The 14,877-nt window shown below is 43.6% G+C and overlaps 1 protein-coding gene across 1 annotated transcript in view; it reads left to right on the plus strand.

The window, feature by feature from the left end:
* The window catches only part of MRPS5 (mitochondrial ribosomal protein S5), a 121,006-nt gene that overhangs the window by 32,943 nt on the left and 73,186 nt on the right, over positions 1–14,877 (plus strand). Inside the window, exons 3-4 of the mRNA XM_074989186.1 lie at positions 12,611–12,736; positions 14,013–14,246. Of these exons, the coding sequence (XP_074845287.1) occupies positions 12,611–12,736; positions 14,013–14,246 (360 nt within the window). The remainder of the gene's footprint in view (positions 1–12,610; positions 12,737–14,012; positions 14,247–14,877) is intronic.

Below are 14,877 nucleotides of genomic sequence, written 5' to 3' on the forward strand. Positions count from 1 at the left end.
TTGCAGTGTGAATGTTCGTGCAGTTTTGTCACCACAAGGCACTTTTCCTCCACAAAGTTGGCCAGCGTAGACAAGCCCTACCTTTGCTTTTCTAACCAGAAGAGGTCTGGAGAGCTTTGTTCTTTCCAGCTTTCTTCAGGATTTCAGTAGGCAAGACTCTGGGATTCCTTTCTTGTGAAGGGAGGATACAGTTCAGACATACCTACTATTGGTAGCAGAGAGAGAGCTGTGCTAGTCTATATACTATCAAAACAAAAAAGCAGTCCAGTAGCACTTTAAAGACTAACAAAATAATTTATTAGGTGATGAGCTGTCGTGGGACAGACCCACTTCTTCAGATCATAGCCATACCAGAACAGACTCAATATTTAAGGCACGGAGGACCAAAAATAGTAATCAAGGTTGACAAATCAGAAAAATATTATCAAGAATGGCCTGATCAGTACCACACTCTACCGGAAACCCACTGATTGCAATACTTACCTACATGCTTCTAGTTTCCATCCTGCACACACAGCTAGATCCATTGTTTACAGTCCAGCCCTTAGGTACAATCGCATTTGCTCTGATCCTGCTGACAGAGCCCGAAAACTACAAGATCTCTACCAAATATTCATAAACCTGAATTACCCACCAGGGAAATTCAAAAAAACAAATCGACAGTTCAGATGAACACCCAGAGACCAGCTACTCCAAGACAGGCCCAAAAAGGCCAATAACAGAACACCACTGGTCATTACCTACAGCCCCCAACTCAAACCACTGCAACGCATTATTAAAGACCTACAACCTATCCTTAATCAAGATGCCACGCTCCAGAAGACCCTAGGTAACAGGCGTGTTCTCTCCTACAGACAACCTTGCAACCCTATGAGGATTCCAACCAACAACCACAGTCTGTACTACAGGAACACCAGTCCTGGGACTTTTCCTTGCAACAAAGCTCGCTGCTAGCTTTGTCCACATATCTATTCTGGGGATACCATCACTGGACCTAACCAGGTTATTCGCAGAATCACGAGCACATTCTCATTTTCCTCAACTAACATAATATACGCCATCATGTGCCAACAATGCCCAAATGCTTTGTGTATTGGACGGACTTCAAACTGTCTTAGACAAAGAATTAATGGGCATAAAACAGACATAAAAACACTCCTGATTCACAAACCTGTCAGTCAGCACTTTAATGGAGTGGACCATTCTGTTAATGGCCTGAAAGTCTGTGTTTTACTGAAGAGGAATTTTCATAGCAGTTTGGAAAAAGAGGCTGCTGAACTCTTTTATATTAAAATTCAACACATTAACACATTGTTTGAACCGGGATGGCAATTTTCTATCTCATTATAGGAACTCTCTTACATATTTTGCTTTACCTAATTCTTGACTCTCCTTCCCCCCCTTCTGCCCCTCTGCTCTCCGATTTGCTCACCTTGATGATAATTTTCTGATTTGTCAACCTTCATTACTATTTTTGGTTCTCTGTGCCTTAAATATTGAGTCTGTTCTGGTATGGCTATGATCTGAAGAAGTGGGTCTGTCCAGTGAAAGCCCATCACCTAATAAATTATTTTGTTTGTCTTTAAAGTGCTACTGGACTGCTTTTTTGTTTTGATACCTACCATTAGTTTAGTCTGGTATAAATCAGTAGGCTTGTCCAGCTTCATACCTGAGATTGATTTGGCTCACTGTAGAGTCATAAAATCATAGGGCTGGAAGGGATCTCAGGAGGTCATCTAGTCCAGCCCCCTGCTTCAAGCAGGATCAACCCCCACTAAGTCATCCCAGCCAGGACCTTGTCAAGCCTGGACTTAAAAACCTCAAGGAATGGAGAATCTACCACCTCTCTAGGCAAGGCACTTCAATGCTTCACCACCTTCCTGGTGAAGTAGTTTTTCCTAATATCTAACCTACACTTCTTCCTCTACCATCTTAGTAGGTCTCATAACGAACATTTCAGAATTTTTCTGCTTTGTTTGCAGTGTTGAGGGATACCAAATTGTCTCCTGGTTTTGAATATGTGAAAGTCAATACAATAACAGATATCAAGTTGCTCTCTTGACTTGAAATGTTATTTCCATACTTACAAAAAAAATTGGAAATTGCCTCTAATTTGGGTTTTTGACGTATCTCTGAGCATGAAGACTAAATAAGTTACACATGTTGCTAGTGTTCAGATTTTGGTTATTTATTTTCTTTTTGCTTCCAATTTTCTGTAATAGATTATATTGTACTGTGTACTTGATCAGTGCCTTAGCCTCCTAGTTTTTGGGTTTTGCATTTCTTATGATATCAGTTAGTTTCCTAACTTCAAATTTTTATATACCAAATCTTTTGGGGGTGCTTGACTATTTATATTGCAAATCTCTTATTTTGGTTCATTATATATCAGGGTTTGTAACAATAAGAAATTAATTGCAAATTGGAAAAAGAAATCACAGCACATCTACACGTAAGCCTTGATGGGAAAATTCAGGACTTTCTGCAGTCGTCTGAGCTACCTCAGAGATCTAATTCTCAGATATTGTATAAGAGAGTCATTATTTTTTAAAGCAATCTATACTGTCACAGTACAAAGTGCTTTGGCAGACCTGTAGCAGCAATTCCTGTTGTGACAGTGATTTGTTAGAAGGAACCAATTCTCTTACTGGCTTGATAGTGTAGAATAAAGAGGAAATTAACTGTTTTTAGTGAGGATTCATGTAGACAGTGGCAGGTAGTGTTGACAAGTGGATTACTCCCTCTTTAACATCCCTAGTATATGTCTTTCCCACCCCTTGGGAAGTGTTACAACCTGAGTGAATTAGTTTAATCACCTTCCGCGGATCTTATATCCTTCCCCTGGAATTACATGCACTCCCTTGCTCACAATGGCACATACACTTAATACAGGAACATCTCCCGAAGATATTGCAGGAAATTGCCATTTATATTGCAGTTATGTAAAACACAATCAGTGCAAATTGAACAAATGCCCATACAAACTGTGTATTTTGCATTGAGAACTCTTGAGTAGGAGGTTTCTAGGCTCCTGGAGAAAAGAATTGCGGTTAGAACTGGTTAGTTTTGGTGGAGCCAAGTTATCTTTTGAATATAGTTTTTTCTGATGTTAAGATTAAAACAGTTTTGGTTGATTGGAAGAGTCTGGTGCTGTGTGTGTGTGTGTGTGTGTGTGTGTGTGTGTGTGTGTCAGTGACAGAACTGACAGGTGCCTTCTTTGAATGCAAGTTATTGACTTGAGGACAATTATTATATGATGTCAGAGAATGTATGTATTAAAATTAAATACAGTATGATGTTCTCATGTATTACACACGTGCATGGAAAGCACCATGTATGTAATGTTGTTGATAGTAAGGTTAAGTATATTAGCCCACATTTAAATCTCAGCCAATTGTTTTAGAAAGATTTGTGAATTATAAGTGTTCCTGTAAATACCCTGACCACTTTGGAGGCTGAAATCCTCTTTTAATTACTGCATGAATGCAGCTGTTTCCCCTCTTTCCCATTTCTAACCTCACTCTGATCTGACTGCCCAGCTCTGTAGATAAATAAGTTGCTCCCTTTCCATACTCTGACGGTATGTGGTCTTTTCTAAATCTGTCAGCAGGGCCATCAGTTTTTAGGAATGGGTTGTGAAAACCTATTCCCCTAGCAAGGGGAATGAGTCCGTCACAGTGTTTCACAATGATCTCTGAACAATCTCTCTTAATTCTCTTCTGTATGTGATCTTATACTTTGATCAACACTGTAGTATCCAAGCACCTTCCTGTAGTGCCCTGAGCAACCTGTCTTCTCTCCTCCCCTACCTAGGCAGAAGTGTGCTCAGTGGCGTGCTACTGTGTGTTTTGAAAGACAGCAAGGTACACAGAGTGCACCTTGTACTTAGAGGAGAAGGTGGTGTGTTCTGCAGGTGTCTTTCATTCCTATGGAATTCATTCCCTGCTGTTGGGCCACCCTTTGAAAAACCTTTACCACATCTTTGTTATACATCTGGAATCAGAGTAAACCGGTATCAGTTACCTGCGTAAAGGTTCTATATTGCATTACAAATCAGGCAAGCTATCCATTGCCTCTAAAGTAGTGGTGGACAACCTGTGGCCTGCAGTCTGCCTGTAGTCCATTGGAGTTGTGTGTGTCCTGCGTGCACAAGACATTTTGTTCGTAAATGTGCGCAGTTGGCAGATTCTACTAGTTTCCATCTGCACAGGGTTTTTTCCTATCGGTGTTACTAAAGTGACATGCATTTAAAGCAAAGATGCATGAAGTGAGGTGCTTACTGGTTACACAAAACATTAGTTGTAAAAGCTGTGTGCTCCCTCTTCATCTGCTACTGTTCAACTGGCACACTCCACAAACTATGGGTACGCATGCACAGTTAGCAAAGCTACCCTACCGTGGGAGAGCATCTTGGTTATGATGGTCTTGAAGGCCACTCGTGCAGCTGACTCATTAGCCTGCATTGCCCATCACTGCTCTAAAAATACTGTTATACTTCAGCTGCTTAAAGGTTCTGATTTTTTAAAATTCCCTTTTATTTGCTTGTAGGGAGGGAGTATTTGAAATGGAAAAAAAAAAAGGTGAGGGGGTTTGTGTGTTTGCTGGCGTACAAAGAGCTAAAATACTTAAAAAAAAATTTGCCCATAAAATATATATTCTCAGCTGAAGTTGCTATGGTTGGCCTAGAAACAGACATTTGTTATGGAGACCGTATAAAAAAGAGTTTATGCAGACTGGATTTCTAACTATAATGACACTAGCAAGCATTACTGCTCTGGGATAAAACACATTTATCAGGCATGTTCAATAATCTTTCTAAAAATGTGTCAAGAATGTTAGTTTCTTTGAATCCCTGCTGTTAAAATCTGCTAAGTGATTCTTTTGACATCAGTCAGTACTCAGCAAAAGTTGTTTTCAAGTGGAAAAAATTCAGCCTATTAAACAATATTTAATTCTATGAAATTGACTCCTTCTCTCTCCAGTACTAACACTGATACTCATGTGGGTCCCTCCACACCCCAGCTAATCTTTCTTCTCTGTTTCTGCTTTGGGAGAGCTGAGATTCTTCCTTTACAAATGAGCCAAGAAATATGCCTTTAATCTTGGTAGACTGTGAGATTGGATTTTGAAATTGTGATGTTTGCAGAAAAACTGTCTTAGATAATGGTTTGGTATCAGCAATTTTTGTTCTAATTTTCCTTTCTCTCCAAAATAAGTACAGCTGGGATTGTGATACAAGGGCAGCCTGATGTCACAAGATTGCAAATTAAAATATGCACCTGAATAAAACCACAGATGAATAATGCTTTTGCAGCCCATGGCAATAAAACCTTTGTCATAATGTATCTATTTATTACATTCTGATAGCGTTTCTGTGACAATATGTAGCTTTGTAATGGGATCTGTTTTAGCAGAAGGAGAGTGAAACTAGCACATACTAGCCTCATCCTACTGAATTAGAATAAATACAAAATAAAGGTAAGGCTGTAAATTGTTAGGAGAATTTTATGTGTGAATCCTCAGGAATTACAAACATTGTATGAATAAAGACAATGTCAAGTTATGGACACGCTTGCTTGCTGCATTGCAGAACTTCACTGGCACCATTGCCTGGCAATCTGTGGGACTGCAGTGAAAATAAGGCAAGATGTCTCAGGCTGTGTGTATACCACAAGATAAATTCAAGTTTAAGGCCATTATCTCAATATTAAAATGTCACTGTCTTCACTGTAAATACCACTAGCTTGATTTAGGGAGTACTAATATCGATATCATATCATTGTCAGAACTGAATGGGTGTATCGTCAAGTTCAAATTTAAAATTTCAAATAAAGGCCAGACTGGAAGTGCCATGTCTTTAAATCAAATTTATTAGCCTCCAGAAGCTTACCGCATGTGTCTCACAAAGCTACGCAGTTACCTGCCAGGTATGGCCACTTCCTTCTCTGATGCTCTCCATCCAGGTGCATAGGAAGAAGGTCACAGGAATCCCGCAAATTTTAGATTAAATTTGAATTTGAATTTCTCAGCACCCAGGCATGCAAATATAAAGGGCACCCCCAATGAAAAAATTATTTTACCCATCACATCGCATCAGTAGCAGTTGCCTTGGTAGCAGTCTCCTGCAGTCATGAGCACTCAGGATATTGATCTGCCTAGTTGTGTTCAGACTTGCAAGAGAGCTCCAGTGTGGACCCATCAGGAAATTCTGGGTCTTTTTTCAGTTTGGGGAGGCAAATCAGTGGCAAGGAGACTTCAAATGGCCGAGAGAAATGCAGTAATCTGTGGTGACCTGTCGTGCGAGATGGACACCAGAAGTTACTCCAGGGTCTTTACGCCGTGCCGGGTGAAGGTGAAAGAACTCTGGCAGGCCTATCACAGAATCTGGGAAGCCAACAGCAGTCAGGGTCATCTCCACAGATCTGCTGCTGTTATGAACAGCTGCACATGCTTCTTGCAGGGCGACCCCACCATGGAAATCAGTATTAATTATGACACTTGTGCAGGCCCTGGTCCGGAATCTGGGGTGATACAAGAGGAGCTGGAGGCCCAGGAGGAAGAGGCGAATGGAGAAGAGGAAGGGGCAACGAGCAGGGGCCTGAGCAAGTTCTTCCCAACAGCCTGGATCTCTTCACTTAGAGCTGGAACAAGTCCCCTCCGCGCCAGGCCCCGATATGCCAGGCCCTGGCCCTCCGGGACCAAGCTGTTCTGATGAGAATTTTTTTTCTGAATGCTAGAAGTGGATTGCGGGCGGGTATAGGTGTGGGTACAGGTTTTCTGTGGGTAGTTGTGGACATGGTAAGCTATAGTCTGCTTTTGAGGGAAGGAAGAGGGCAGCAAAGCAGGGGAGGCCGTTCGGTGTCCTGGGCCAAGGGAAGAAATTTCTTTCTGCTGTTCTTGGGGCAATCCTCCACAATGGGCAAGGCTTTGTGCATTCTCTGTGGATGGAGCATTTCTTTTTGGAGATCTCCTTGATGGCCTCATCCAAGCGATCTTGTATTTTTTTGCACAAGGTTTCTGGGCAGGCCTGATTTATTGTAGCTTCCATGGTGGAACACCTTGCTGTGCCAGGCAACCAGATAGTGATCTGGTGTCAGGGCGCCATACAGCATTTTGGTGAAATTTCCAGACTTGTGGTCACACAGGATAAGCAGCTGTTCTTTGTCGATATTTTAGTTTTAGGAGGGTGATGTCTTGTTTGGTAACCTAAAGGAGTATGGGAATTTGGATCGGATTTTTTTCTCGTGCTTCCTGCTCTTTTACATTTCCCTGGAGTGCATTGCTGCACTATGTAGGCAGTGGGTGCTCAGTTTCCTACCTACCTCCCACCCCATGTGGGTTGCAGGCTCTCTGGGCCGTCTCCCCTCCCAGGTCCCTTTCCCCACCGGCATTTCTTTTTACTTTACAGGGTTCTCTCCCCAGCCAGCCGTCCATGCAGCTGGAATCGAACCATTCCCCATCACCACACAGCTGCAGGGCTCTGCAGACCCTGCTACCGCAAACCAGCATGTGCAGCACAGGGGGTCTGCCCTCCTTTACATGGCCTTTTTTCCCTGATGAGGATCTGCTCCAGTGACTGCCAAGAAACGTTTTTCCCCTGACCGGGCAAATGGCAGGAAAACCCCCTGCCCACCCGGAGTTTCAGTTCACTTTACAGGGATTTCCCCCTGACTCCCCAAGTGATCCATGTGGCTGGAATGGAACCCTTCCTCACCGTCCCTTCTCGCCATGCGGCTTCCAGGCTCTATGTGCCCTGCCCATTGTGGAGGATTGCCCCAAGAACAGCAGCAAAAGTTATTTCCCCTGGCTCAGGACACCGGATGGCTTCCCCTGCTTTGCTGCCCTCTCCTTTCCCTCAAAAGTGGACAATAACTTACCATGTCCACAACAAAATGTTCTGGATAAATGATGGTAAACCATGGATTGTGCAATGCACACTTTGAATCGCTTCCTTAACAAGCCTTAAGTGGCCTTGCAAAAAGAAATTTTCCCTGACAGGAGAGACAGAGACCCCTCCATTCCATGGGGAAGCACTTTGTGTGATTTGTATCTCAATTTTGACATTCACTTTCCAGCTGCTATCTCCAGCCTGGGAGACAGGGCAAGAAAGCAGAAAAGGTGCAAGCAGGATCTCACCCCGCAGCACATGGAGTGGTCTTGAGGCAGAAACCAGTAAGATGACAAGGAACTCAGCTCAGTGGTGGCAGACTACAGCTGAGTGGCAGCAGAAGATGCTTGAGCTCCAGCAAGAGGAAGCAGCAAAGCTTGTAATTGCATTGAGCAACCAAACGGAGGTCCTGTGCTCCATGCTGCAGTGGCAGAGGGACTCCTAACGCAGCTCTGTGGGCTCTGCTCACTGCTGCCCAGAGTCCCCTGAAGACAGGCTGCCCATCCCCCATCGTTGCAGTCCCTGAATGAGGAGAGGGAGGGCTAGGACAGCCTGGCGCTCTAGCCCTAAGGGCCACTGCAAAAGGCTATTCCGTCACCCTTGACAATACTACTTTTCCCTGCCTCTTAAACTTCTCCTCCCACCACAATAAACTTAGCCTTTTGAGCTCAGTGTGATTTTTGGCTGGCACAAGTGGTAGGGTACACAAATCAGTGTGGGGAACCAAAGGGGTGGTGAGGGCTGAAAGCACAGGTGCCCCCCCTCCCACACACACAAAGATCGGCAGAGGACTCATAGCAGAAGGAACCGAGTGGAGGAACGGTGTAGAGAGCTGAAAGCCCAGGGCCCCACTGCTACTCCAAGGCCTGCAGAGGACTCAGGGCATATGGAGCCCGGCGGAGGCGGTAGAGGGCTGAAAGCACAAGTGCTGTTTTATAGGAAAATAACCCTTTCTCCACATCCATCCTACTTCCTGCAACTTAAGCCCCTCCCACCAAGTAAAAGAATTCTTTCAATAAGACATGATCTGATTTGTTCACATTTGGTGGGGAACACAAATCAGTTTGAGGAGTGGGACTTGGTTGGTATTACAACAGAGAAATATATCTCTGTCATTCATGAAGCCATGTTTTAAAGCATCCCTTATTGCTGCTGTCTCCACATGTTTATTGGTGAACGGCCTTGTAGACGGCTGCGAGTAAGCCCTGCTCATGGCCTCAGCCTTGGAATTCCAGGCCGATGGGAAATTCTCCTGCCTGGATTCACAAATGTTATGCAAAATAATGCACGCTGTAATCACAGTGGGGGCATTAGTTGCAGAAAGGTCCAAATGGCATCTGAACCTCATTTTTAAACAGCTAAAGGTACATTCCACAGGCATTCCGCACCTACTGAGTCTGTGATTGAAGTGTCCTTGCTGCGGTCCAGGGCTTCTGTGTAGGACTTCATAAGGCAAGGGAACAGAGGGTAAGCAGGGTTGCCCAATATTAACAATAGGCATCTCCTGTCACCAATCTTGATTTTGCAGTCTGGGAAAGAAGTCCCATCTGTGAGCTTTCTGTATACTCCAGAAGCCCTGAAGAAGAGCACCTCATGAACCATCCCTGACCATCCCATGCTGATGTCAGTGAAATGATATATGTGGTCTGACAACGCCTGCAAAACCACAGAGAAATATCTGTTTCAATTTATATACTCAATGGCCAGGTGGGTTGGGGCCACGATGGGGATGTGCGTGCCATCTATAGCCCCACTGCAGTTAGGAAACCCCATGGCAGCAAAGTCATCCACTATTGCTTGTTCATCTCCCAGGGTCGCGGTCTTTCTGAGAAGATGCCAACAGATTGCAAGGTCCACCTTCATTACCACAGACCCCATGGTAGATCTGCCTACCCCAAATTGATTTGCTACTGACTGCTAGCTGTTGGGCATTGCAAACTTCCACAGTGCTATTGCCACTCACTTCTGAACCATTAAAGCCTGCCTTATCCTTGTGTTGCTGTGTTTAAGGGCGGGGGCCAGCACAATCCAAAGTTCCATAAAAGTGGACTTGCACATTCTTAAGTTCTGCACCTACTGCTGGTTGTCCCGGGACTCCAAAACAATGTGGTCCCACCAGTGTGTGCTGGTCTCATGAGTCCGAAACTACTGCTCCACTGTCATCAGTGGATTTAGGGCGGCCAGCATTTGAGAGTTCTTGGACCACAGTAGAAAGATTTTTTCTTCAAAACTAGCATCATCATGCTGAACCATCCTTGCACTTTTTAATAGAAAGCAAAATTGTGCAACAGTCTGGGAAGTGGCCGTAACGGTGCAGTGATTTGAAGCATTTGGGGACCCATGCTTGTGCTAGTACTCTGGAGAAAATGCCGCAGGAAATCGTGTGATCTCCAGTTCTTTTTTGCATGGTTACTGAGTGCTCTGAATTCTGGGACAGTGCTTTGCATTCTGGGATCCTGATATGAACCATCCACAAGCAACCAGGGCTAAGGCATTGTGGAATAGATACCCATGGTGCATTACTCAAGCAGTCAGATGTGAATAAGGCAATGGGAAATGGTGGGTCGAATTTCCAAAATGTTTGTGGACACTTAAGTTTGAATTCATAAGTATGAGGTTAAAAAATCAAATTTATTAAATGTCTAATTTATCTCATAGTATAGACATAGCCTCAGTGATTTGTGGTCTTCAGCAATTATTTTCTGTGTTTTGGACAAGTGTCTTCAGTCCAACTGAACTATTTTTCTTCCTCTGATTGCTGATACTCAGACTCCTACTTCAGAAAGAGAGACACACAGGTGTCCAGGCTGAGCAGGAGATGTAGTTTACAGTAATAACGTATGTATGGGCTGAGTCGCTGAAGATATGTTGATGGTCTGGTTCATTCATTCTCAGAACTTGAAGCAATTGTCTGACTGTAATCCTGAATATCTTCTTCATTGGATTCTGGCCTAGTTAGTATTAGTTATCCTCTAGTCATCTGGTACTGAATGTGATTAAAGTGACAGGTACACAAAAATTGGCTTTATAACATGCTGTGAATATCTTCATCACATCATTTGAGATTGACCTTAAAACCCCATTTAGAAAAGCTCCATGTTTCAGCTTTGTGCAGTGGTAGTGTAATAACCACAGTTAGTAAATGTGCATGCCAAGCCATGTTTTCAGGTCCTGGTCTGGCCATGAAGATGTTCCTCAGTGGTTTCTAATTACACAGTGGCACCACAGATATGCCCAGCTATGTAACAGGCTGTGAACCTAATTTGTTTTTCTGAATCGTAACAAAGAGGGAGTCGTGCTAGTCTATACACTATCAAACAAAAAGCAGTCAAGTAGCACTTGAAAGACTAGCAAAATAATTCATTAGGTGAGCTTTCATGGGACAGACCTACTTCTTCAGACCATAGTCTGGTATGGCTATGGTCTGAAGAAGTAGGTCTGTCCCACAAAAGCTAACCTAATAAATTATTTTGCTAGTCTTTCAAGTGCTACTTGACTGCATTTTGTTTTGTTTTTCTGAATGTATCTTGCTCAATTGTATAATGATGATGTTTTGTAAAGCAGCACACTTCAATGAGGAGGTGAAGGGAAGAAACTAAAGGATGGAAGAAACCCTGTTTTTCCTCAGAGTATGAAAGCATTAACTGATGCAATGAAAGGTGCATACAGTTTGTAAGGCAAGTATAAAAGTGTAATAAGGCAAAAATGTTGAAGAAACTAACTAGAAAAGAGATACAAATGAACAGCCACAACTCAAAGTACATCAGAAACAGGAAGCCTCATTGGATAATCATGGTACTGAAGAAACACTCAGGGAAGATAAAGCTATAAACTAAATGAATTCTTTGTTTCAGTCTTCACTGCAGATGATAGGAGTGAGATTCCCACCTCTAAGTCACTTTTTAGGAGGCAAATCTTAGGAACCTCACAGATTGAGGGGTCAATAGAGGAGTTTTAGAAACAAACTGATTAAACTAAACCGTGTGAACTCATCTTGGCCAGTGGTGGTCATACAAAAGTTAAGAAACTCAAATATTGAAATTGCAGAACAAGTAATTGTGGTGTGGATCTGTCACTTAAATCACATTCAGTACCAGCTGACTGGATGATATACACATCTCAGAACTGGAAGGGACCTCAAGAGGTCATTGAGTCTAGCCCCCTGCTCTCTCAGCAGGACCAAGCACCATCCCTGATGTGTTTGGGTTTTGTTTTTTAAAAGCTACTTACCCCAGGCCCCCTCAAGGATTGAGCTCACAACCCTGGGTTTACAAGGCCAATGCTCAAACCACTGAGGAATCTATTACAGTTCTTTGAGAGGGGGTCATATTACTCTGGATAGGAAGGGTGTCAGTTTAAATCAAAATATATTTTTAAACTAGGTGCTCACTTGAGTACCTTCCTTACCACAGTATTTATGTGGTTTTGCCAACTCGCCAGTGCAAGCCATATGAGAAACCCTTGTTGTTTTGAACATTGTTTAGCAAAGTTGCACTAATTTGCTTTGATACCCAGTGTACACAGGGTCGACAAGAGAGAGAGACACAGAGAATCCTTGAGAGAGAGAATGATAGAGACAGTAGAATGCACAAATAGGCATTAATGAAGTGGGGACGCCATGAATCGGAGCAACTAAGGGTTCGTGTCTTGAATGTTTCGCTCAGGAATGTTTCCAGTGTTAACTCTTCTGGTCCTGTACTTACGAAAGCCATCTCATTACAGTGACAGCCGATGAGCTGTGGAGAGGAGTTTTGGCCGAGTCTGGTGCTGGAGGAAGGAAGGGAAGAGGAAAGCGATCTAAGAAAAAGCTTAAGAAGGATCTCAATAGGGGCCAGAGCATTGGTGAAGGTAAGTGCACAAAAAACCATAAGCCTGGCAAATGTGGTGTTTTTGTGGTTCATAGTGGTTTTGGATTGTAATTAGGGTTGTCAGCTTTCTAATTACACAAACCTAAACACTCTTGCTTCATTTCCTGAGGCCCGAGCCCCTCTCTGAGGTTCCTCCATTGCTCACTCTCCCCCATCCTTATTCACTTTCACTGGACTGGGCAGGGGTGAGGGGTTTGGGGCACAGGAAGGGGCTCTGGGTGGAGCCAAAGAGTTTGGAATGTGAAGGGGGCTGTGCTCTGAGAGGGGACTTGGGCTCAGGGATGCAGGCTCTGGAAAGGCATTTGGATGTGGGCGGGACTTGGCTGAAGCAGAGAGTTGAGGGGTGCAGGCTCTTGGTAGGTGGCACTTACCTCAGGCAGCTCCCAGAAGCTGCCAGCATGACTGACTCCTAGGTGGAAGGGGGCAAGGAGCTCTTTGCACTGCCTGTGCCCAAAGGATTCATGCCTGCAGCTCCCAGCCAGTGGGAGCTGCGGAGCCAGTGCTCAGGGCAGGGGCATGGCGTGGAACCCCCATGCCAACCTGCACATAGGAGCCAGGAAAATTGGAAACATGGTGATATATATGTCTCATAGAGCTGGAAGGGACCTTGAGAAGCTGTTGAGTCCAGTCTCCTACTCTCACAGCAGGACCTATCACCATTCCTGAGAGCTGTTTTTTTGTTTTTTTTTTTTAAATCTACCTTGCCTGAAAGCATTTTCTATCCTAGAACCTTGAAGGACTGAACTCACAAGTCTGGGCTTACAAGGCTAATGCACTAACCACTGAGCTATTTCGCCCACCTCCTTTTCAGGAGCCATGGAGAGCCAGAGCAGGCACAGAGCCGGCCTTAGCCTAGCTATGCCACCAACTGGATTTATAGTGCCCCAGTCAGTAGCACTGACCAGAGCTAGCGGTGTACCTTTTCAGCCTCGCGTTCCAGTCAAAAACCAGACACTTGGCAACTCTGTTTGGAGTGCTTCTTATAAGCAGTGCAGTTACCTTATTGGCATTAACTTCTGTGCAGTCCTGACCGCGTTAGCTGAGTGCTCGCTTTTCTTTTTTCCTGTAAGCTAGGTAGGTTTGGTGGTGATCCTCCACTTCCAATAGTTCCAGCTTTTAATACAAATTGTCTTGTGGAAATAAGTGAACATTTAAAACTTCTGTTTTTATTAGATTCCCCATGTGCTGTTGAATTTTAATCTTTAATTTTGCATCCAATGGCAGAGAGAGCTTTTTCACGTTTTGATTTTCTTCAGGACGTTCTGGTTTCCTTTGGCCTGGTCTCAATGCTCCTGTGCTGAAAAGTGGAGCAGTCCAGACAATAGGGCAGCGAGACAAAGCCCTTCAGGAGAAAGTGCAGTCTGAAGTTATCCAGAAGAGGGAAGAGTGGGAGAAGAGAAGAAAAACAAAGGTGAAGAGAGAGAGAGGCTGGACTGGAGGTTCTTGGGGAGGCGTCAGTCTGGGACCCCCGGATCCAGGTCCCAATGGAGGTAAGAAAAGTGAATGTAATTACTTTCTGAGTGAGAGGTGGAAGTAGAGGACTCCATACTTTCCCAGTGTTTTCAAATTTCATTTTAAATATTCTTTTCTAGGAACTATACACATTTTATTGGCAAACGCAGGCATTTAAACTAAAGTTTAACTGAGGAGCAGCCAGTTAAACTTTTGCAGGTCTTAAAATGTGAAAACGCTTTTTTGTATGTCTGACATCAGCAGCCTTGAGTACAAGATGTGGCCATATTTTTAGTGTTCCCTTTAGCTTAGTAATAGAAATAAGTGTTTCACGTTAGCATAAACAAGGAAAGAATGGCAAATAAAATGTCATTAGAAATTCAAGTTATAGGAGATAAATATGAGACTATCACCTCACATTTAAACCTCTTACCCAAACTCAGTGCCATGTGTCCTGAGTGGCAAGGTGAGCCCAATTTCTGTCTCCGCAACAATCTTTTGTGCTAACTAGACATTCTAAGGCAGCTTCATTTAAAACAAAGTTTTCAGCAGATTAAATATGAAAACAAGGTAACCACAAAGTAATGCCTGTGAAACAGGTAGTGTTGACATTTATAGTGTCATGTTTAGGTTTTTTCTGGTAGTATCTCATTGAGATTTACCAGATAG

Source organism: Carettochelys insculpta, chromosome 3 (genome assembly GCF_033958435.1).
Source record: "Carettochelys insculpta isolate YL-2023 chromosome 3, ASM3395843v1, whole genome shotgun sequence".
In the NCBI taxonomy this organism is placed as follows: domain Eukaryota; kingdom Metazoa; phylum Chordata; order Testudines; family Carettochelyidae; genus Carettochelys; species Carettochelys insculpta.